The sequence below is a fragment of the Erythrolamprus reginae genome, unplaced genomic scaffold (assembly GCF_031021105.1).
Source record: "Erythrolamprus reginae isolate rEryReg1 unplaced genomic scaffold, rEryReg1.hap1 H_1, whole genome shotgun sequence".
Lineage (NCBI taxonomy): Eukaryota > Metazoa > Chordata > Lepidosauria > Squamata > Dipsadidae > Erythrolamprus > Erythrolamprus reginae.
This window is the reverse complement of record NW_027248462.1, coordinates 657,233-680,435: the sequence shown is the minus strand read 5'-3', so window position 1 is coordinate 680,435 and position 23,203 is coordinate 657,233. Positions and strand designations below refer to the sequence as shown.

Sequence of the window (23,203 nt, the reverse complement as noted above, 5' to 3'; positions counted from 1 at the left end):
GAAATCACTATTCTCTTACTTGTTAAATGGATGATCTTTCAAGTCAAAGGAAATAGTTCATCTACAAAACAGGTCAAAGGAGTCAAAATGGCCGCCACAAACATATGGTTGCAACTCCACCCCCAAAGAGTGGGACTTCGATCACATGGTTCTGGTTCCATATTGAAGTATTTTTAATCACTTCCTTGTGGACGCATCTATTTATTTATTTATTTACTAGATTTGTATGCCGCCCCTCTCCGCAGACTCGGGGCGGCTAACAACAGTAAAAAGACAATAGAAACAAATCTAATATTAAAAGTAATTTTAAAAAACCCAATTTAAAGAACCAATCATACATACAGACATACCATGCATAAATTTTATAAGCCTAGGGGGAAGGGAATATCTCAATTCCCCCATGCCTGACGACAGAGGTGGGTTTTAAGAAGCTTATGAAAGGCAAGGAGGGTGGGGGCAACTCTGATATCCAGGGGGAGTTGGTTCCAGAGGGTCGGGGCCGCCACAGAGAAGGCTCTTCCCCTGGGTCCCGCCAAATGGCATTGTTTTAGTCGATGGGTCCTGATCTATACAGGAACTTATATCTTAAAGGACTCCTCTATATGGAATCTTAAGAATCTGGCATGGATCCCTCCCCTATCCCACAAAAGTGAGTCAGAATACAGTACAGCTATTCGATTTATTTTGAAAGCAGCAGGTTTCAATCTATTGAAAGTTTTCAGCTTATGTCCTCCCGGGAATTGAGAATATTAGCTATAGGAACGGCTTCTCAAACAGACCCCCGCTGCCAAGCCAGGCGATAGAGAGAGTCGGCTGCGGATACCATTCTGTCTCGATATTCTAGTTCCATGTGATTTCCAGGTGGGATGTCTTGGAGACCATATGTAAGGCCCCAGCAGCAAGCGGCGATCACCCCTGTGGAATCACTGTCCCCTGTAGGACAAGAGAAACATACAAAAAATATTAAGATAGAAGATTGACGGCAGAAAAAGACCTCATGGTCCATCTAGTCTCCCCTTATACTATTCCCTGTATTTTATCTTAGGATGGATCTATGTTTATTCCAGGCATGTTTAAATTCAGTGACTGTGGATTTACCAACCGCGTGGATAATAATTAATAATAATAATAATATTTTATTAGATTTGTATGCCGCCTCTCTCCGAGGACTTGGAGCGGATGCTTGTTGCAAGCATCTACTACTCTTTCAGTAAAACAATATTTTCTCATGTTGCTTCTGATCTTTCCTCCAACTAACCTCAGATTGTGTCCCCTTGTTCTTGTGTTCACTTTCCTATTAAAAACACTTCTCTCCTGAACCTTATTTAACCCTTTAACTTATTTAAATGTTTCGATCATGTCCCCCCTTTTCCTTCTGTCCTCCAGACTATACAGATTGAGTTTGTTAAGTTTTTCCTGATACGTTTTATGCTTAAGACCTTCCACCATTCTTGTAGCCCGTCTTTGGACCCGTTCAATTTTGTCAATGTCTTTTTGTAGGTGAGGTCTCCAGAACTGAACACAGTACAGTGGTACCTCATCTTACGAACGCCTCTTCTAACGAACTTTTCAAGATACGAACCCGGTGTTTAAGATTTTTTTGCCTCTTCTTCCGAACTATTTTCACCTTATGAACCCAAGCAGCTGCTGCTGGGATGAAGGGGTTTCTTTTTTTCCCCTTTTTTGAAGAAAGAAAAGGGAGGGGCGGCTTGGAGGAGGAAAGATTTTGCAGAGAACAACGTGCTTGCAAAGGCACTGAAAGGGTGTCTTTTGAAGAAAGAAAAGGGAGGGGCGCCCCCCCTTGCCTTTCTTTCTTCCCACTCACCCTTTAGCCTAGCCTTGCTTCTTCCACCCGCCCCCTTTAGCTGCTCCTCCCTGCCCTCTGTTCGCCTCCCTTCTAAAGTTTGGGATTTTCCTGAAGGATTTGCACGCATTATTTGCTTTTACATTGATTCCTATGGGAAACATTGTTTCATCTTACGAACTTTTCACCTTACGAACCTCCTCCTGGAACCAATTAAGTTCGTATGATGAGGTACCACTGTATTCCAAATGTGGCCTCACCAACGCTCTATATAGCAGGATCACAATCTCCCTTAGATTAAGGGGCTGTGAGGACTCCCCTGGATGCTTCCCCAGGAGCTTCTCCAGATGCCAATTCAGAGAAGGATGCGCCAGCACCAGAAAGCTATGAGTCGAGTGAAAGGGCTGAGCACAGGGAAACAACCTGATGAGCAGCCAGCTGAGTTAGAGACAGGAGAGGCACAGCTGCAGATGGGAAACCCAGAGGCTTTGGGTAGAGAGGGCACCCAGCTGGTTGGTGGAGATGAAGAAGAATTACCTCCTCCTCTAGATCAGTAAATACATAGGGCTGCGAGGAGGCAGGCACAAAGAAGGTTGGCCAGATTACTCATGAAGAGGCAGCCTCACCTCTCTTGACGAACTGCACCAAGAAGCAGTTATTTAGCTCAGTCAGGGAAGTGTTCTTGCCTTGCTTTGTCTGCCTTAGGAATTTGCTTTTGCCTAGTGCAGGGGTAGGCAAAGTTGGCTCTTCTATGACTTGTGGACTTCAACTCCCAGAATTCCTGAGGTAATCACGCTAGCTCGGGAATTCTGGGAGTTGAAGTCCACATGTTATAGAAGAACCAACTCTGCCTACCACTGGCCTAGTGCACTGGACATGTCTTTGTTGGTTATGACCTATAAAGCCCTTCATGGCATTGGGTCAGAATATCTCCGGGACCGCCTTCTGCCGCACAAATCCCAGCGACCGGTTAGGTCCCAAAGACTAAACAATGTCATTTGGCGGGACCCAGGAGAAGAGCCTTCTCTGTGGCGGCCCCGACCCTCTGGAACCAGCTCCCCCCAGATATCAGAGTTGCCCCCACCCTCCTTGTCTTTCGCAAGCTCCTTAAAACCCACCTCTGTCGTCAGGCATGGGGGAATTGAAATTTTTTTCTCCCTTCCCCCTAGGCTTATAGAATTTATACATGGTATGCTTGTTGATATGATTGGTCTCTTAAATTGGGGTTTTTTAGATTACTTTTTAATATTAGATTTGTTACATTGTTTTCTTCATTGTTGTTAGCCGCCCCGAGACTTCGGAGAGGGGCAGCATACAAATCTAAATAAACTAAACTAAACTTTGCCTTGAGGTCTAGTGTTGGCTTTTTGTGAATAGCCTGTGGAATGATTTAGAACTGAGCTGGTGCTGGCACAAGAGAATACTAATTCAGACTTGGAACCTTTAATAAAGACTCCTAACCAGTAGTGGGCTGCTGCGTGGATGGTCCGAAACGCAGTCCTGGTTGGAAAAATGGAGATGTGTATGAATCTCTGCATCCCTGCATCTGTGGCTAAATCTGGCAAATTTACTATCTCTAAAACATCCTCCTCACCTGAGTGTGAATATTGCTCAAGCTGCAAGGGAGTATACACAACAATGTGTGTGCAGGTTGGCACGAGATTTGGCTTCTGCGATGGACAGGAAGCAAAATCTCATGGGAGGATGCGCACACGTGCAAAATTTTGCTGATTTTCTGCATGTGTGGAAACAAAAAATCGCTGAAAATCAGTGAAATATCTCGCGCACAAGCGTCCTTACATGAGATTTTGTTTCCTGTCCATCGCAGAAGCCAAATCTCGTGCCAACCTGCACACACATTGTTGTGCATACTCCCTTGCAGCTTGAGCAATATTCACACTCAGGTGAGGAGGATGTTTTAGAGATAGTAAATTTGCCAGATTTAGCCACAGACGGCACGGTTAGTGGAGACCACAGAGCTAGTGATATACAAATAGATTCAGGAAATCAAATGGGGGAGATAAAAGATGGAGAAATGTCCATTTCAGAAGGCTTCACAAATGCTTAGAGGAGAAGGGGAGGAGATATTAGAGGGATTAATTAATTACCTCACATCCGGTGTGAAACGGAAGAGAAGCTGATTTCGTCAATCTTGCCGTTCCAAGATGGGGGCGTCCACGGCAAGCTCCAGAGCGTAAGATAATCTTTGTGTGATTTATTTGCCTGCTTTTATGATTTCTGGCTAGCCCTGATTAGCCCATAAATTTTAGAATGACTTGTGGAATGCTTTGATAGTACTACCAAGCTAATCTACTTAATTGCTAAGGATAGAGAGGAGGAAGAAAAACACTGTGTGCAATGTTGGTGTATTTCAGAAGAGAACAAAGAAAAATAAAGAAGTGTTTTATTATAAGATGCATTGAGCAATCATTTATTTCAATTATTATCTGCATGAGCCTGAAATCAGAACACATGTTGGACACCCGCGTGCTTGCGCCAGTCACCAGGAGTGCACTGTAGTGCTAGCGATAGGGAGCCCTTCACTGCTCCTAATATCTGTGGTGTGTAGTGTGTGTGTTAGCTAGTTCAAGGATCAAGCATTTTACAGAGGAGGTTGTCACTCACCACCATGGAACATGGACCGTCCACAGAGCTGCTCCCAGCTGCTTCCAGCGCCAAGGAGGGCGTCGTAGGCAATTATGGGGGCATCGTGGCCACTCCGCCCAGCCCAGCCATCCAGGCTAAAGGTTTTGTAGATGACGTCCCGCTCAGCAGGACCGTAGGCAGAAGGAAATCGAACTGGGCCCCGACCATCGATGAGACCCCGTTCTTTGAGGTACCTAAATGTGAGATAATTAAGTTACATTTATTTATTCAAATTATATGGCCGTCGATCTCGGAAATAGGGATTCTGAGAGGGTGGCCTAGGGACAAAAAACAAAGTAAACAAAAGGACAAAGCACAGCACAATAAAGCATGAACAGTAAATATAATCTGATCCAGGGGTGAAATTCAATCCCCCCCCCTACTGGTTCTGGGGCGTGGCATGATGGGCATGGCAGGGGAAGGATACTGCAAAATCCCCATTCCTTCCCTACTCCTGGGACCAACGAGAGGTGCCAGTTCTCCAAACTACTTCTCCAGAACCTGTCAGAACCTGCTGGATTTCACCCCTGATCAAAAGTGTTTTTTTCTTTAAAAAAATATTTTACTGCACCTTAAAATAAACATATATGACAATACATATACCTTCAACGAATGAGAATATGTTTGTAAAATCTTTTATATAAAAACATAAAGTATCCCAAATCACATTTCACAAATCATTCAGTCTGTCAAAGAGAAAGAAAGAAAAAAGTGAAATATAATTTCAACAGCTAATTTTAATTTAATAAATGACAGACTAAACAATTTTTCTTCACTTTTCAATTCTAATAATCATATTCTTAAATCTTAAATTCAATTTCCAACCTATTCTAGTTTAATTTCAGGTTACATATTTATCTAATCCTGCCTCCTTTTCTGTTTTTTTGTCAACTGGATTCTCTCAATCATATTTCTCATTTCTTTATCTCTTTCACATTAAATTTACATAATTTTATATATTTTTGTTTTCAATTCAAAAGTTATCTGGACTTTTTTTCCCTGGCGGGAATCGCGCCTTGACTGTAGAAAATTCCCTGACCTCTGCTACAGATTCTCCATACTTCTAGAAACCTCCCTGAGAAAGGAGAGACTTTGGAAACCAACCCTTTTGCTCCCCTAAGTAGCCAGATGCTCTCAGAGTACTTCTTGAAGCAATCGGGTAAACCCCTGGCTGGGATGAAGAAACCATGCAAGTTCGCTGTGGAAGAACCAGCCATTCAAAATGGACAATAAAGGGTGCCACTATATTTTACACACTAGTTTTTCTGTATAATTTACCTTTCGTGCTAAGGGGCATGCATAATTTATTTTATTATTTTATTTTATTTATTCAATTTTTATGCCACCCTTCTTAGACTCAAGGCGGCTTACAACATGTTAGCAATAGCACTTTTTAACAGCGCCAGCATATTGCCCCCACAATCCGGGTCCTCATTTTACCCACCTTGGAAGGATGGAAGGCTGAGTCAAACTTGAGCCGGTGATGAGATTTGAACCACTGACCTACAGGTCTACAGTCAGCTTTAATGGCCTGCAGTACAGCACTTTACCTGCTGTGCCACCTCGGCTGTTTATTGAGCCCACCGTCCCTGTCCTACTATCCTATTGTCTTCTTTATCATTATTTACTATTTATGTTATGCTTATACAAACTACAATCCTGTACTTGTTCAAATAGATAGGTAGGTAGGTAGGTAGGTAGGTAGGTAGGTAGGTAGATAGATAGATAGATGATAGATAGATAGATAGATAGATAGATAGATAGATAGATAGATAGATAGATAGACAGACAGAGAGACAGAGAGACAGAGAGACAGAGAGACAGGTAAGTAAGTAAGGCTTCCTCTGGCTCCACTTGCCTTTTGAAAAAGCACTTTTGGGCAACCATGACCTGGATAACTGAGAATCTCCATAGACATAATCTGATCCTCAAATCAATCTCAGGTGGACTCTTTTAACCTCTGGCCCAATTTTTGCTGTGTGTGTATGTCGGGGGAGAGAAAACAAGTGGAAGGTTAACAGGTTCAGAGACCTATGAAATTTGGGGGAGGAATATGCTGTTTCAAATACCAGGCATTGTTTGGACAGAGAAGGCACACTTAATGTCTCACTTAATGACTTTGTTTCCTAGAAGGACACATACCACCCTGCTGGATCTCATGGGGCAGATAGAGATAACTGCAGGCGGGATTTAGAAGGGATTTGTACTTGGTAACCAGCACCTTGAATTGTTCCTGAAAGCTTATAGGAAGCCAGTGAAGCTTGTGATGTTAACTGGACTTACTTTGATGCATTGGTAATTTCCCTGCCACCATACTCTGGCCTAATAGCCATTCCTAGATGATCTTATTTATTTATATCCTGCCTTTATTATTTTTATAAATAACTCAAAGCAGTGAACACACAGTATTTTCCCTGCTTGGCTCAGGATAAAGATTAATGTGTCATTATTAGCACACTGGTGAACTTTGATCCTTGGCTGGTACAAGCACAGGAGTAGAAGGAACAAAAAAGTCCTGAGAAACCTTGGAAACTAGGATGCAATTTCTTCCTTTCTCCGTATCAGTTGGAATAGCCCTAAGAGTTTCCGCAAACTGGGAAAGTAGATCCTCAAAAAATTGTTCTTCAAATTATATCTGTCGGTCAGTCTGTCCTGTCCAGCGGTCCATATCTATCTATCTATCTATCTATCTATCTATCTATCTATCTATCTATCTATTCTGCCGGTGTGTTTCAACAGCCCGTAATTACAGGGTAATTAGTCCAGGAAGACACACACCACACAATAAAAGGAAAACCCAAAAATTTTTATAAACAGAAAAACAGAAACAGCTCCCTTTTTAAATGTCAAAGGGATTTTCTGGTACACACAAGGCACAGGTTAAATGCAATCCAATTGCTTACCCAATAATTGGGAAATTGAGTCCAATTCTAAAGTCCAGAGAGTCCACACACAAAAACCACGATCTTGTCGAAACGATGAATCAGATAAATTGCCATGAGGCTAAAACACCAGGCTGTGCTTTTATCTGTAGCACTAATTACAGCAGCCCCACCCAACCACAGATGGCCTCATTTTCTCTTGTAATAATCCTTCAGTTGTTGTCTCCTATGCATCACTCTAAGCATGCATGGATGTGTCATTAATTCTTGTTCAGAATCCAGGGATGGTACAGATGATTGATCTCCTCCTGGGCTGTCTGCCAAACTCCCCTCCTCCCTGTCACTCACACCTCCTTGGTCAGAGGAGACTTCGTCGGCAGATTCCACTGGGAGCAAAACAGGGCTGCGGCATGTGGATGTCTCCCCCACATCCACCTCCACATTCCTTGGGGCAGGAGCTGGGGCAGAGCTAACCACAACATCTATCTATCTATCTATCTATCTATCTATCTATCTATCTATCTATCTATCTATCTATCTATCTATCACATTTTTGAATCACATATCTCCTCTACTATGACTTCCAGCTGTAATAAAAAACCCTGCATTCCTTGTTCCCTCCCCAACTACTTACCATTCCCACTTCTCTTGGAAATAGGACCAAGCTGCTACATTGGCTTCAGTCTCAACCCCAGCAGCCTGGATGTATTCCAGGGCAAGGGGCAGAGTCTTCAGCAGCCCAGATCCCCAGAGTTCAAGGGGCAGTCCCTGGACAGCATACGCAGTGAAGAGGGCTGAGGCCAGAGATCCCAAATAGCCTACAGAGGGGAAGTAGAGAAAGGACATGTCTTTTATTTTGGATTGAATTACTGAAATTTACTCCAAGCTACCAAAGTTATGGCCTGTTTAGCAAATTTGTCCAATGACTAGTCAAACAGGCAACACAAAAGTAAAATCAAATGGATGAGATGAAATATGAACGTAACAAGAGTCTCTGTAATAAAAAGGTAACATAGACTACAGGCAGGAGTTGCTACCTACCCCTGCTACCGGAATAATGCACACGCAGTTCCGCGTCGCCAGCATGAATGCACATGCGCCTTAGCGAGATTTTGCTTCTTTGCATGCACAGGAAGCAAAATCTCGCGAGAGGAATCTCGCAAGAGGATTCACACAAGTGCGAGGTTTAGGCGATTTTTTGCTTTCACAACTGCGCAGAAGCAAAAAAAATCCGCCAAAATCTCGCTCACACGCTTCCTCTTGCAAGATTTTGGTCTTTTTTGTTCGTTTCTGTGCATGTGTGAAAACAAAAAATTGCCAAAATTTCATACTTGCGTGCATCCCCTTGCAAGATTTTGGTTCCTGCTCATGCGCAGAAGCAAAATCTCACTGGGGCGCGCTCACACATGCTGGCAACACAGAGCTGCACATGCAGCTCCATTTTCACTACTAGAATGCAGTGTGGTGCCTACCGCTAGGAACCCAATACTTATACACTACTATGATAGATTATGTGCTATCAAATTTTCCATTTCTAGCAACCATATAGATAAGAGCGGGGATGAAATCCTCTGAAGTCTGCTATTGGTTTGCTTCATGCACACTTTGTGTGTACCTGCACGCCGCAGGCACTAATGTACAGTGTTGAAAAAGGAGCATTTTGAAGCCATCAGAATCTGCAAAGGTAAGTAGAACAGCAAGGGGAAGGTCAGCTGGGGCGCATAGTTTAGATTAGCTAGAAATCCCGCTTTCTGGATCACGCGGCACAGCTGATCATCACACAGCTGATCGTCAGATATACAGGTTCGCCTGAACTGGTAGCAATTTTAACTACTGGTTTGGGGGAACTGATCTGAACTGCTAGCATTTCACCTCTGGATAAAAGCATGTGAATGAGATCCCTCTTGTTGGCTTTGACAATGGGTGTGTTGTGATGTTTCACAAACATTTCTAGCACTAAAAGAGTAAGGATAGTAAAGGAAACAATATAGCTAAGTTCATACCCAAAGGATTTTCACAGGACAAGAAATTTCATAGAAACTATACTATGTTTCTCTGCTGGTATGTTAATTAACAGCGAAAGTATAAACAGGGCATCTAAAATATTACAATCTATGAAGTAAAATGCATATTGCCTAAAACAAAAAGACACATAATAAAACTGACTTTATAATTCTGGCCTGTGACTTAATAAAAACTAATTGATTGAAAGCTGAATTGATGTATAAAACTGAAGCATTTATTCCTGAGACCAAGTTTGCCTTGTTTTCATTGTGGCAAAACAAAGTTTGATTACTGCACAAGTGAAAAAGGATTTTTAATCTCTAAACGATGATTCACGTTTAAATTGTCTGGTTTTCCCGGGATTTTACATATTAGGAACAGGCTAAAATCGTATTTTTCCAATAATAATTTGGGGAAGAGTGGCAGGGCCCTATTTATTTTAAAAATCCAATTCAGATTACATCAAGGAAGATAGATAGGAAAAGTACGGTATGTATTATACAGAAATTGTGACATAATCAACACAATACCAATCATTCGTGTTTAGCATCTCCAAATCTCAGAAAAGAGAGGAGTAGCAGGGTCACCCGAAGGGAAGCCTCCCCTGCGGTTTGCGCTCATTTCTCAGCCACCCCGGATTTCCAAAAAGAAGAGAGAGATAGAGAGAAATACAGGGAGAGGGAGGCAGAGAGAGAGAGACATAGAAACAGAGAGAAGGGGGAGAGAAAATAGGATTTTGTGGTTCCTGGTTGTCTTCCCTAATTACTGGCTGGCGAGACGTGACTGCCGGGGGGGTGGGGGTTATCATGTCATTGGAAGTGAGTGATGTTGAGTTGGTCATGCCCAATCAAATTTTGTGGCTCCCAGTGTTTTTTTCCCTGTGGGAAATAGTCCCAGATGGTTCTTTGAGTTTTTAAGGTTACAGATCTCTGCTTTAAGCCTTGAGATCTGTCAGTCATGTAACAATGGCTCCATATATCCCCTTACCTGTCGGGTGGTGATGCGTCATTCTTCCACTTTCTATGCTGACTTGGATCAAGATGTTGAGGTCAGAAGGCTGAGGATACCTTGAAGAAATATTGGTTGAGAATCAGGATGAACATGCGTTGACCTTCGATCATTCTGCTATTGATACTTTACATGTATTTTTTCTTCCAACATGTATTACCTTAGCCCAATGCACATGGATCTCATAGCTGCACCACAACCGGTTGCATTAGAGTTGAAAGGAATGTGATATCCACCTGGCTCTCCTGGACATAACTGAGATGTTCCTAGAAGCAGGTGGGGGAAAATAGCACACAGAAATCCAAAGACATTGGATTTCACTAAGACTTTCATTGTCCTGAGCATCGTATTTAAAAATAATAATAAAGGGTTTGATCTAAAGTGGAAGACTTGTGTATGTAGAGATGGGATTCAAAAATTTTAGCAACCAATTATTTGCCTGGCTAGCTGGCTGGGTGTGGCCATGGGGGCCTGGCCTACTCAGACACTTGCACCATGGGAGTGGTATTTTCACCCTCCCCAGGGTGTGGAGGCTTTCCTCAAGCTTCCAGCAGGGCAAAAACGGTCTCCCCCGGACTCTAGAGGCCAAAAACAGGCCTGTTTCCAGATACTTCTGTTAGGCCTGTTTTTTGCCCTCCCAGAGCCTCTACACAGCCCCTGCATTTACCTGGTATCCAAGATGTTCGCTCTGACCTCTAGGAGTGAACCTACCAACTCAACAATCCCTTATTGCATGGTAAAATCACACTCTGTATTGATAAAAGCAACATCCAGCAAAAAGCATATTGAAGGGCAAGGAAATAGACTCAACTCCCCCCGGAGATTAGAACTGCCCCCACCCTCCTTGTCTTTCGTAAGCTACTCAAGACCCACCTATATCGTCAGGCATGGGGGAGTTGAGACACCTTCCCCAGGCTTTTATACTTTATGTTTAGTATGTATGTGTTGTTTGGTTTTAAATGATGGGGTTTTATATGTCTTTTTTTTCTTTTAATATTAGATTTGTTCCACTGTAACATTGTTTTTATTATTATTGTGAGCCGCCCTTAGTCTTCGGAGAGAGGCGGCATACAAATCTAACAAATTATTATTATTATTATTATTATTATTATTATTATTATTATTATTAAAAGGGAGTTATTCCTCTCTCTGGAGTGACGCATCAACAAAGTCTGGGGCAAGCACTAGCTTGGCCTAATGGCATTCCTTAAATCAGTGTTTTTCAACCAGTGTGCCGTGGCACACTAGTGTGCTGCGAGACATGGTCAGGTGTGCCGCGAAGAAGGAAGCTCAGGTTCCGGTCTCGCAACTTTTTGCTGAGAGAGAAAGAGAGAGAAAGAAAGCAAGAGAGAGAGAAAGAGAGAGAGAAAGCAAGAGAGAGAAAGAAAAGAGAGAGTGAAAGCAAGAGTGAGAGAGAGAGAGAGAGAAATGAGCAAAAAAGGGAGGAAAAAAGAGAAATGAGAAAATGATTGAAACAGAGAATGAGAGGAAAGAGAGAGAAACAAAAGAGAGAGAGAAGTGACTCTTGATTTAAAGCATATGATAAAAAGCACCCAAAGAATAAGAGAGAAAAAAACCCCAGCCCTCACCTGTTTTTGGAAATGGTTCAAGACTGTGTATATATACACACACACACACAAGGGAGGCGAGAGAGGAGACAGGGATGGAAAAATAGAGGAGAGTGTCTTAGGGTGTCATTTTGTGTCATTTTGGTTGGTGGTGTGCCCCAGGATTTTGTAAGTATAAAAAATGTGCCGCTGCTCAAAAAAGGTTGAAAATCACTGCCTTAAATAACAGAGTCTATTTATCATTCAACAGAAGAAACCAGCTCACCAGAAATTCGGACAAACTTCATCCAGCAAAGAATGTCATTAGTGAGGCAGGAATCACATTTTTGAAGCCTTATTCAAGCACACACACAGTCTAAAACTGTGAAATACGAAATCCAGCATAGTGATCTCGTTTGCTGTGTTGTATTGAAATAATAATAATAATAATAATAATAATAATAATAATAATAATAATAATAATATCCCGCAGAGACCGCCACCCGATCCTCGGTGTTCTGCCCACTGACCCTCCCTCATCTCCATCTCTACAGCGAAATCAGCTTGCCCAAACAATACCACCTCTGACTGTCACCCATAACATGGCTGTTATAAATTGTGGCTCTGACTAAACAGCAATAAAAGAAGTCTATTGTTCAGTTATAGTTTCTATTGTACATTTGCTGTATAGCCTTAGGCTATCCCTCTCTCTGCAAAGAAATTTAGAGCTAACGTTGGGGAAGAGGAAGGAGTACAGTAGCTATTAAGGAAAGAAAGGAGGGATGGATTTTTAAGGCAGAAAAGAAGAGGAAAGTGTGAAAAACTCAAAATAAACCCGCAAGTTCATGTAGAACCCTCTTTCTCAACTTTTAAGTTATCTGGACATCAGTTCCAAGAATTCACTAACCAGACATTTTGTTGAATTTTAGGAGTTGAAGTCAAAATATCTTAAAGTTGCCAAGACTGAAAAACACTGGGGTAGAGAGAAATACTGATATGTTTCAAGGTTCTGTATTTCCATTTTACTACAATATATTCGCTGCGTAACCTTAAGGTGTCACTCCCTCCCTCTCTGTGTAGAGAAATTGGGAGCTAATTTTGGGAGGGGGAAGGAATGAGCAGGCTATTAGGGAATGAAAGGAGAAATGTATTTTTTTAAGGCAAAAAAGAAGAGGAAAGCGTGAGAAATTCCAAAGAAACCCATCTGAATGTTGTTTTCAACCTTGGCAACTTTAAGATATCTGGATTTAGTTCCAAGAATTCACTAACCAGACATGTTGTTGAATTCCAGGAGTTGAAGTCAAAACATCTTAAAATTTGCCAAGGTTGAGAAACACTGGGGTACAGAGAAATGCTGAGAGGTTTCAAGACTCTGTTACTCTATTTTACTACAATTAAGAGCATCCTTGGATTTTGAACACGCCTTTTTAAAAATTAGACTAACTCAAAGAACTGCTAGTCTTGTAACTGTAATGCAACAACATCGGTATCGGGTTCCTACCTGGTTGTTTATTTGTTTGTTTGTTTGTTTGTTTACTTACTTACTTACTTACTTACTTACTTACTTACTTACTTACTTACTTACTTACTTACTTACTTACTTATTGGATTTGTATGCTGCCCCTCTCCGCAGACTCGGGGCGGCTAACAACAATGATAAAAACAGCATGTAGAAATCCAATTAATAAAACAATTAAAAACCCTTATAATAAAACCAAACATACACACAGACATACCATGCATAACTTATAATGGCCTAGGGGGGAGGGATATCTCAACTCCCCCATGCCTAGCGGTATAAATGAGTCTTGAGTAGTTTACAAAAGACAGGGAGGGTGGGGGCAGTTCTGATCTCCGGGGAAAGTTGTTTCCAGAGGGCCGGGACCGCCACAGAGAAGGCTCTTCCCCTGGGTTCTGCCAGACGACATTGTTTAGTCGACGGGACCCGGAGAAGGTCAACTCTGTGGGACCTTATCGGTCGCTGGGATTCGTGCGATAGCAGGCGGTTCCAGAGGTAATCTGGTCCCATGCCATGTAGGGCTTTAGAGGTCATGACCAACACTTTGAATTGTGACTGGAAACTGATCAGCAGCCAATGCAAGCCATGGAGTGTTGAAGAAACATGGGCGAATCTTGGAAGCCCCACGATGGCTCTCGCAGCTGCGTTCTGCACGATCTGAAGTTTCCAAACACTTTTCAAAGGTAGTAACGGGATATCATTCCCGGTGCCACTGGAATAGGGCTGGGAGCATGTACGTGCTTGCACAGTGCGGGTTTCAGCTTCTGCACATGCGTAGAAGCCAAGTCTTGCGCGAGGTTGTGCAGTTTCTGGTATTTTTTGCTTTCGCAAATGCGCAGAAGCAAAAAAGCCAAAAACAGCAAAAATTGGGTAAGTTACCCCTGCCACCTGCCCTGCCAATTTGCCCGAGCACTGTCTAACCTGCTGTGAGTGGTGCCTCCGCTGTGAGTAGTCCAAGTACTCCCCTGCCTGCCAACTGCCTTAACTTTCTCTCTGGTGCCGAAGATGGCATGCAGCGCGTGGAGGAGGCTGGGCAGCCCCGAGTTTCAGCCACGCAGCCTGTTCTGTTCTCTCCCTTGTCGCAGGCATCTCTCGACACGGTGATGACACCCTGAGCGAGTTGTGGCCTTTGGAAGCACAGTGCTGCTGCTCCAAAGGCCACGACTTGCTCGGGGCGGCATTGCCGCACCAAGAGATGCCTGCAGCGAGGGAGAGAACAGAACAGGCTGCACGGCTGGAGCTCAGGCAGGCCGCTGTTGCTGTTGACCCCAGCTGCTGCTCTAGGTGCCAGAGCAAGATTCGGCTGCTGCGTATGTGCAACAGCTGAAATCTCACGTGAACGTCCTTACAGCAGCGAAATTTGGGCAAAAAATGCCGGTTTCTTTGTTTCCATGCATGCGTGGAAGCAAAAATCCGGTAATTTTTTACTAAAATCACGCAAGTTGTGTGTGCATGCCCGGCGGCACTGGAGCTAGGCTACATGCTCCATTTCCACCACCAGAACAGTGTTCCCACGGTTCCAGGGCCTGGCCCACCCCTGGGTACGGGTCACATTTGCGCACTGGTAGTAAAATGGGAACTGCGCGCAGATGTCCCATGCATCGGTGCACGTCTCAGCGAGATTTTTCTTCTGTGCATGCACAGGAAACAAAATCTTGTAAGGGGATACGCACACACATGAGATTTTTGCTTCCGTGAAAAAAATCATTAGATTTTGCTTCCTGTGCATGCACAGAAGAAAAATCTTGCTGGGACACATGCACGTGCATGCTGAATACAAAAAGTTGTATGCGCAGCATACAGGTAACAGCGGTACAGCAAACCCAGCCTAATGTATGCAATGTGAAAATAGTAAGTGTGGTCTGTCTGTCAGGATTGAACTTTCCAAGTTATGTGAAGTGAATCCTGTATTCCCCATTGAGTTTGCTTGCTGGGAGCCAGCTGGGAAAGTCACAAATGGCACCCACATGACCTTGGGATGCTGCAACCATCAAAAACACATGCTGATTGCCAAGTGCTTGAATTTTGATCATGTGAGGATGCTGTGATGGCCATAAGTGTAAGAACCAGTCACAAGTCACTCTTTTCATTGACCTTGTAAATTTGAATAGTCATTAAAGGAATGGATTATCTGTACTTAAAACCTGCAGAAATAAATATACAGTGATCCCCCGCTCATTGCGAGGGTTCCGTTCCAGGACCCCCCGCAATGAGCGGGTTTTCGCGAAGTAGCGCTGCGGAAGTAAAAACACCATCTGCGCATGTGCAGATGGTGTTTTTACTCCCACAGCGCTAGCGAGGAGCCGAAGATTGGGGGCGGCGCGGCTGTTTGCCGCCGGCATGGAGGGCTTCCTAGCAGCCCCCCAAACCCGGGTTGGGGGTCCGGGGGGCGCTGGCTATCGGCGCTTTCGAGCTGAGTCCGGGAACGAATTCGCTCCCGGACTCAGCTCGAAAAAGCGCCGAGACAAGCCGTTCCTTGGCGCTTGCTATCGGCGCTTTCGAGCTGAGTCCGGGAACGAATTCGCTCCCGGACTCAGCTCGAAAAAGCACCGAGACAAGCCATTCCTTGGCGCTGTCTCTCGGCGCTTTCGAGCTGAGTCCGGGAGCGAATTCGCTCCCGGACTCAGCTCGAAAAAGCGCCGAGACAAGCCGTTCCTTGGCGCTTGCTATCGGTGCTTTCGAGCTGAGTCCGGGAACGAATTCGCTCCCGGACTCAGCTCGAAAAAGCGCCGAGACAAGCCGTTCCTTGGCGCTGTCTCTCGGCGCTTTCGAGCTGAGTCCGGGAGCGAATTCGTTCCCGGACTCAGCTCGAAAGCGCCGATAGCAAGCGCCAAGGAACGGCTTGTCTCGCCGCTTTTTCGAGCTGAGTCCGGGAGCGAATTCGTTCCCGGACTCAGCTCGAAAAAGCGCCGAGACAAGCCGTTCCTTGGCGCTGTCTCTCGGCGCTTTCGAGCTGAGTCCGGGAGCGAATTCGCTCCCGGACTCAGCTCGAAAGCGGCGAGAATGAACGGCGTGGGCTGGCGAAGGGCGGGCGGCAGCGAGGAGTTTGCGTGGGCGGTGGGGAAACTCCTCGCTGACGCCAGCAAGAGGGGGAAGACCCAGGAAAGCCGCCCAGCAGCTGATCTCCCGGTTGCCATCTACGCATGCGTGCCCATACACGCATGCGTAGATGGTATTTTGACTTCCGGGTTGAAAAATAGCGAAGTACCCTGTTCGCAATGGTTGGGGACGCAATAAACGGGGGATCACTGTATGGTGTATTACCCAGAATACTGGTGGGTCCAGGTTTTCTTCCCTCCATATCTTTCATGGCCTCCACATAGCATCTTGCCAGCTCCTGGAACAAGGGCTCCCCAGTCTTCCCTAAGCAAAAAAGATGGGAAACACAAAATAAACATTTTTATTTTTAAATCTGAGACTCTGCCGAGGACTTCTTTTGATGCAGTTTATCACCAATAAAAGCTTATTCAAAATTCCTGTATTCCAAAATTCCAACGCCTGGAATTCACTACTGGACTCTGTTGTTTCTTCCTCCAATCCCAAAATTTTCAACCTTACATTATCTACAATAGACCTCTCCCCTTTTCTAAGAGGTCTGTAAGGGGTGTGCATAAGTGCACCTTCGTGCCTACCGTTCTGTCCTAATGTCTTTTTATCTTTTCTATCTCTACTTTATACTTATATTATGCTAAACATACTACAATACAGTACTATATTTATATGACAAACAAACAAACAAACAAAGTAATTCCTTCTGAAGGATCCCTTTTCCTGTAATATTTCTTTTGTATTTGTATTTATATTTATTAGATTTGTATGCCACCCCTCTCCGAAGACTCGGGGGGTTAACAACAATAAAAAAGACAATGTGAACAAATCTAATATTAAAAATAATTGAAGACTCGGGGGGTTAACAACAATAAAAAAGACAATGTGAACAAATCTAATACTGTATTAAAAATAATTGAAGACTCGGGGTGGTTAACAACAATAAAAAAGACAATGTGAACAAATCTAATATTAAAAATAATCTTAAAAACCCCAATTTAAGAAACCAATCATACATACAAGCATGCCATGTATAAATTCTATAAGCCTAGGGGGAAGGGAAAATTTCAATTCCCCCATGCCTGATGACAGAGGTGGGTTTTAAGGAGCTTGCGAAAGGCAAGGAGGGTGGGGGCAACTCTGATATCTGGGGGGAGCTGGTTCCAGAGGGTCGGAGCCGCCACAGAGAAGGCTCTTCTCCTGGGTCCCGCCAAACAACATTGCTTAGTCGACGGGACCCGGAGAAGGCCAACTCTGTGGGACCTAACCAGTCGCTGGGATTTGTTAGCTATGCTAATTGGAGAAGTAAAACTTGTAGGGCAACCACACTTTATCACCATCCAGTTGGTAAAGGTTGTTGAGAAAAACATTTGTGTTATCACTGCTTAAGAATAGGAGCCTTCATATCTCAGCACCACCTTGAATCACCCACCTCATCAAGAGCGTGAGTACTCTAAAATGATGTGAGCTACCCAGAGACACAAATGACGAGAAAGGCAGCTATACAAATGAATTAAGAACTAAAAAAAAAAAATGAAATCATATTGTAATCCCCAAACCTAAACTCAGAAAGCTTGTAGCATTAATTTCAAGCCACCATCCTAGGAATGTCCTCAGAGAAGGGCTGCATAAATAAATAAATAATAATAATAATAATAATAATAATAATAATAATAATAATAATAATAATTATTATTATTATTATTATTATTAATTAGATTTGTATGCCGCCCCTCTTCGTAGACTCGGGGCGGCTCACAACAGTGATTAAAAACAATACATAATGACAAATCTAATAATTAGAATCTAAAATAACAATAGTACATTTAAAAAGTCTAAAAAGCAAGGAACCCCAATATCAAAAACATACATGCAGTCATATTATGCACAAAAATTACATAGGCCCGGGGGAGATGTCTTAGTTCCCCCACGCTTGACAATAGAGGTGGGTTTTAAGAAGTTCACGAAAGGCAAGGAGGCTGGGGGCAGTTCTAATCTCTGGAGGGAGCCACCACAGAGAAGGCTCTTCCCCTGGGTCCCGCCAGACGACATTGTTTAGTCGACGGGACCCGGAGAAGACCAACTCTGTGGGACCTAACCAGCCGCTGGGATTCGTGCGTCAGAAGGCAGTCTCGTAGATACCCTGGTCCGGTGCCATGAAGGGCTAAATAAATGTCTGTTTAGACTCTATGACTCAATATTCCAATTCATCTCAGGTAGCTGCTGTTCCTATTGACTTCATGTCCCTTTTGACTAATTGGTAACAGTACAGGTGTAATCTGCCACCATTATCTTCTGACTTTCAGTGATCTAGGTCGGTGGTCACCAACCTTTGCAGCTTGATAGTCCATGTGGGGGTGGAGAGGGAAACTGGGCTGTGTGAGTGGCAGACTGACACACACATGCACCCAGCTTGACCTGCATGAGTGGCAGTCCAGTGTATCCATGCATCACACACAACATAATTACAAATTAAGCTGCATGCAAGCATTTGTGTGCCAGCCTATGTCCTAGTTGCAAATAGGCCTCAGCCCAGCAATGGGCTGCAGCCTGGGGATTGGAGACTCCTGTTCCAATCTGTTTTTCTCAGCAACTTTTAAGAAGGGTACCTGGAGAATTCTGGGAATTGAATTGAAGTCCACCTGTCAAAGTAGCTGAGGTTAAGAAACACTAATCTAGTATTTCCTATTATGAGTGAGCTGAGTGCTAACCAACTTGTATTCAGCTTAGTTTTTTCAACATCAGGCAAGAAATTAAAATGGTCGCCTGTTGCCACCGTTGGTTAAAAAGCAGGAGTTGCTACTATTGGGTAAGTCCTGCATGGGCCTCTAAGGTAGGAGATAGATGCACCTTGAAATATTTTACCAAGAGTTCTTTCTTTCTTTCTTTCTTTCTTTTTTTTTGTCCTTTCTTTCTTTCTTCCTTCCTTCTGTCCGTCTTTCTTTCTTTCTTTCTTTCTTTCTTTTTCTTTCTTTCTGGCTTTTTTTCTGGCTTTCTTTCTGGCTTTCTTTCTGGCTTTCTTTCTGGCTTTCTTTCTTTCTTCATGAATTAATTAATTAATTTGGATTTCTATGCTGCCCTTCTCTGTAGACTCAGGGCGGCTTACAAAACAGGGATAAAATACAAATATAGCAATGAGAAAGCCAAGCACAAAATCTAATACTAAAACCCTAGGATTATTAAAAACTAGCAGCTACATTCCTTTTAACTCATATCATCGGCCAGAGCAGGATGCCAGCACTCAACGACCCCAGGCCTGGTGGCAGAGTTGAGTTTTTAAAACCTTATGAAAGGCCAAGAGAGTGGGGGTGGTGCAAATCTCCGGAGGGAGTTGATTCCAAAGAGCCAGGGCTGCCACAGAGAAGGCTCTTCCCGTAGGCCCCGCCAGTCACCATTGCTTAGCTGACAAGACCTGGAGATGGCCAATTATGTGGGACCTGACCAGCTGTTGGGTTACTTGAGGCAGGAGACAGTACTGTAAGTAACCTGGTCCTAAACCAGGTAGGGCTTCATAGGTCATAACCAACACTTTAAATTGCGTTTGGAGACCAATCGGTAACCAATGCATCTCACGGAGTGATTATAAGATATGTGTATGCCTTGGAAGGCTTATAACGTCTCGCATGGCTGCATTTTGCACTAACTGCAGTCTCCAAACGTTCTTTAAAGGCAGTGCCATGTATAGGGCATTGCAGTAATCAAACCTCATTGTATAAACCCAAACTCATATAAAACACCACAAGAGGACCAGAATACCTCCGGGATCACCTTCTGCCGCACGAATCCCAGCGACCGATTAGGTCCCACAGCGTTGGCCTTCTCCGGGTCCCATCGATGAAACAATGCCGTCTGGCGGGACCCAGGGGAAGAGTCTTCTCTGTGGCGGCCCCGGCCCTCTGGAACCAACTTTCCCCGGAGATCAGAACTGCCCCCACCCTCCTTGCCTTTCGCAAACTTTTGAAAACTCATCTATGTCACCAGGCATGGAGGAACTGACATATCCTTAGCTGCCTTTGACTTTATGGATGGTGTGTTTGGGTTGTATGACTGTTTTTAATAGGGTTTTTTTAAAAGACTGTTTTAACATTGGATTTGTATATGATGTTTTAGTTGTTGTGAGCTGCTCTGAGTCCTTGGAGAGGGGCGGCATACAAATCTAATAAATTATTATTATTATTATTATTATTATTATTATTATTATTATTTGGTAGTGGGAGGAACAAAAATTTGCAAAATAAGATTTCAAGGCTTCCCATCGCTTCCAACCACTCACCTGTGGCCAGGGCTTCAGCAGTCGCCAGGTGTAGCACAGTGTCATCACTGACTGGCCAATCAGGAAGAGCTACATGGATCTTGCCAAGTCCCCCCATTTCCTGGAGCTCTTGGTGGATCTGGGCCCCCGAAGTACAGTATTCCCAGCGCTGGTTGCGATATCCAAGGGCATCCCCAGCTCCAGAAAGCACCATGGCTGCACGATAGGCTTCTTGGGAGGGGGTACGGCAGCTACAGGAAAAAATATATACGCAGCACCCACAAACACACTGTAAAACCTTCCCATGCATGTGTTGAAAATATTGAAATATATTTTATAAATATATTCTCCTAAAAGCTGCAACTTGTATTAATTCACTAGAATCTATTTGCTGAGGTTGGATATCCCCATCCTGTTTCCTCAACAAAACTGGCCAATCCTTAGGAAAGTACACATTTCGTGGAATTAGTATTTTGAAACCAGCATGTCATGATTGCACCAGGGTTAACCTGAAATTCGCATGCACGAAATAAAAATAATAATTTGCACAAAATAATATTTTGCAGGCACAAAATAAAAATAGTAATTTACATTAAAAGGACTCTATGTTGTAATCTCAGTGGCATTTCATCAAGCTTACATTTTATTAGCAGTTACAGATCAGAGTACAGTAATAAAAGTGGAAGAATTGCTATATACAAGGAACTGAGACATGAAGCGAAAATGAGCTTTTTCTCAGGAATACAGGTAGTTAGTTCTTTACATACTCACATCTGGGACCAGAATTTCCATTGCTAGGCAAGGCAGTTGTTAAATAAATTGCACCCAATTTTACAAAAAAAAAATATTTTTTTTGCCATGTTTGATTAATGATAGAGTTTATTATGTGAATCACGTTGATTGATTGATAAGCGAATTCCACTTTCCCCATTGACTTGTTTGGGAGAAGCCGGCTGGAAAGGTTATGAAGTGATCACATGACCCAGCTGAAAAGGTTACCAAATGATCACATGACCCAGCTGGAAAGGTTACGAAGTGATCACATGACCAGGATGCTGCAACCATTGTGAGTCCATATTAGTTGCCAAAAATCCAAATTTTTATCATCAATTGTATAATTGTTGTGCAAGTTGTAAGTGCAAAGACAAGTTACAAGCCATTTCTTTCATTACTAAAGTAAATTTGAACAGTTGATAAACATATAGATCAAGGGCTACCTGTAGTAACTTTCCAGGAAAAATCTAACTAGCTAATTTAATGTATTGATCTCTGAAAGTTGCATAAAAGCACCCTCCAAATCAAGATATTGTAACAGCAAAACCTCATGGTGGTTCTTCTGCCAAAGGGCACATCCACCAAACAACTAGAAGACAAGCTTAATTTAAGGAAGATTTTAGAATACATTTGAAACTTGGGAAGTTTGCAATTGCGATCCTACGGAAATTTACAGAAGAGAAAGCCCACTGAAGAACGTGGAGTTAAAAAAGAACTCCATTCTACAGATGTTCAGGACCACTCTCAAAGGCTTAACATGGCTATTATTGAAAGGCCGCTGTATTACATCTATTACGGTAGTAAGTTCCCTAAGCAAGAATGCTCTACCTACTGGAGAAAGCGACCACGTAGTGCGGTCTGAGAGCCGCGATATTAGCAGCTTACTTCCTTTCTCCTAATACACCCGCGAAAGAACCGCGTTGCAAAAAAAAAAAAAAAGGTAAGGAAACGGAAGCAGAAGAACCAGGTGAAAAGGAGGATGGGGCGGCGAACGTGCCCAGCAGAGATCTTCAAACCTAGCAACTTTTAAGATTTGTGGACTTCAATTCCCAGAAGTTGAAGTCTACAAGTCTTAAAGTTGCCAAGTTTGAAGACCTCTGTCTTAAAGCAACAGCCCTGCAGGTGACTAAGGAAAGCCATAGGAATCGAACACATTTTGCATGTTTAGAGGATTTTTTTATTGGTCAAGTGTGAATGGACACACCAGGAATTTGCTTCCAGCGCCTAATCTCTCAGTATACATATACTGTATAAGCAACAAATTATAAATCATGATCATAAAGAATAAAACACAATCATAATAAATCATAGGATACAACGCAGCGGTTATGGGATACTAAACAAGCAATCAGCATAAATCAATGGTTATGGATTGATTGATTATTGATTGTTAACAGGCGAAGTAGGGAGGGGGGTTGCGAGCAATCGCTTACGAGCTATCCATGATTGCGGAGGGGAGGGGGGCGGCCGCTCCGTCTTCGTCTGTCCGACGTTGAAAAGCACTCGCCAGGCTGGTCCTACCCTCTCCACTCGTCCAATTGGAGGACTTTAAACAGAAAGAGTCTACAAATCCGTCCCTGTCCCCCCCCCCCCTCCGCCGCAACCGACTTGGGCCTGCCCGTCCCCCCTCCCCGCCCTCTGACTGCGCTTTGCTGAGATTTCATCTGGCTGCCCCCCCCCCCCCCCCTGTTTATAACTCTATTGATTTTTGCATCGTGT

The 23,203-nt window shown here is 43.5% G+C and overlaps 2 protein-coding genes across 4 annotated transcripts in view; both read right to left on the bottom strand.

Moving 5' to 3' along the window:
• Positions 1 to 23,203, bottom strand: part of LOC139155235 (linker for activation of T-cells family member 1-like) — a 126,519-nt gene that overhangs the window by 51,181 nt on the left and 52,135 nt on the right. The window lies entirely within an intron of this gene.
• On the bottom strand, positions 661 to 23,034 carry LOC139155233 (ADP-ribosylhydrolase ARH1-like). 2 transcript variants are annotated; one of them, XM_070730335.1, is made up of 8 exons: positions 22,918 to 23,034; positions 20,732 to 20,961; positions 16,675 to 16,773; positions 10,505 to 10,610; positions 10,324 to 10,403; positions 7,967 to 8,150; positions 4,430 to 4,644; positions 661 to 933 (listed from the first exon to the last, which is right to left on the bottom strand). In XM_070730335.1, exons 1-8 carry the CDS (start codon positions 22,926 to 22,928, stop codon positions 770 to 772), a joined length of 1,089 nt encoding a protein of 362 aa, XP_070586436.1. In that variant the 5' UTR covers positions 22,929 to 23,034; the 3' UTR covers positions 661 to 769. The 2 variants fall into 2 exon arrangements, with proteins under 2 accessions (XP_070586436.1, XP_070586435.1); XM_070730334.1 differs by lacking the exon at positions 22,918 to 23,034 and adding an exon at positions 22,317 to 22,423.

What these genes read in the sequence shown, in the direction of transcription:
- LOC139155233 (XM_070730335.1), bottom strand. An exon ending in TCCATGTGCATTGGGCTAAG is followed by an intron (nt 10,404 to 10,504) that starts GTAATACATGTT and finishes TATTTCTTCAAG; the next exon opens with GTATCCTCAGCCTTCTGACC. An exon ending in GACGCATCACCACCCGACAG is followed by an intron (nt 8,151 to 10,323) that starts GTAAGGGGATAT and finishes TCCCCTCTGTAG; the next exon opens with GCTATTTGGGATCTCTGGCC.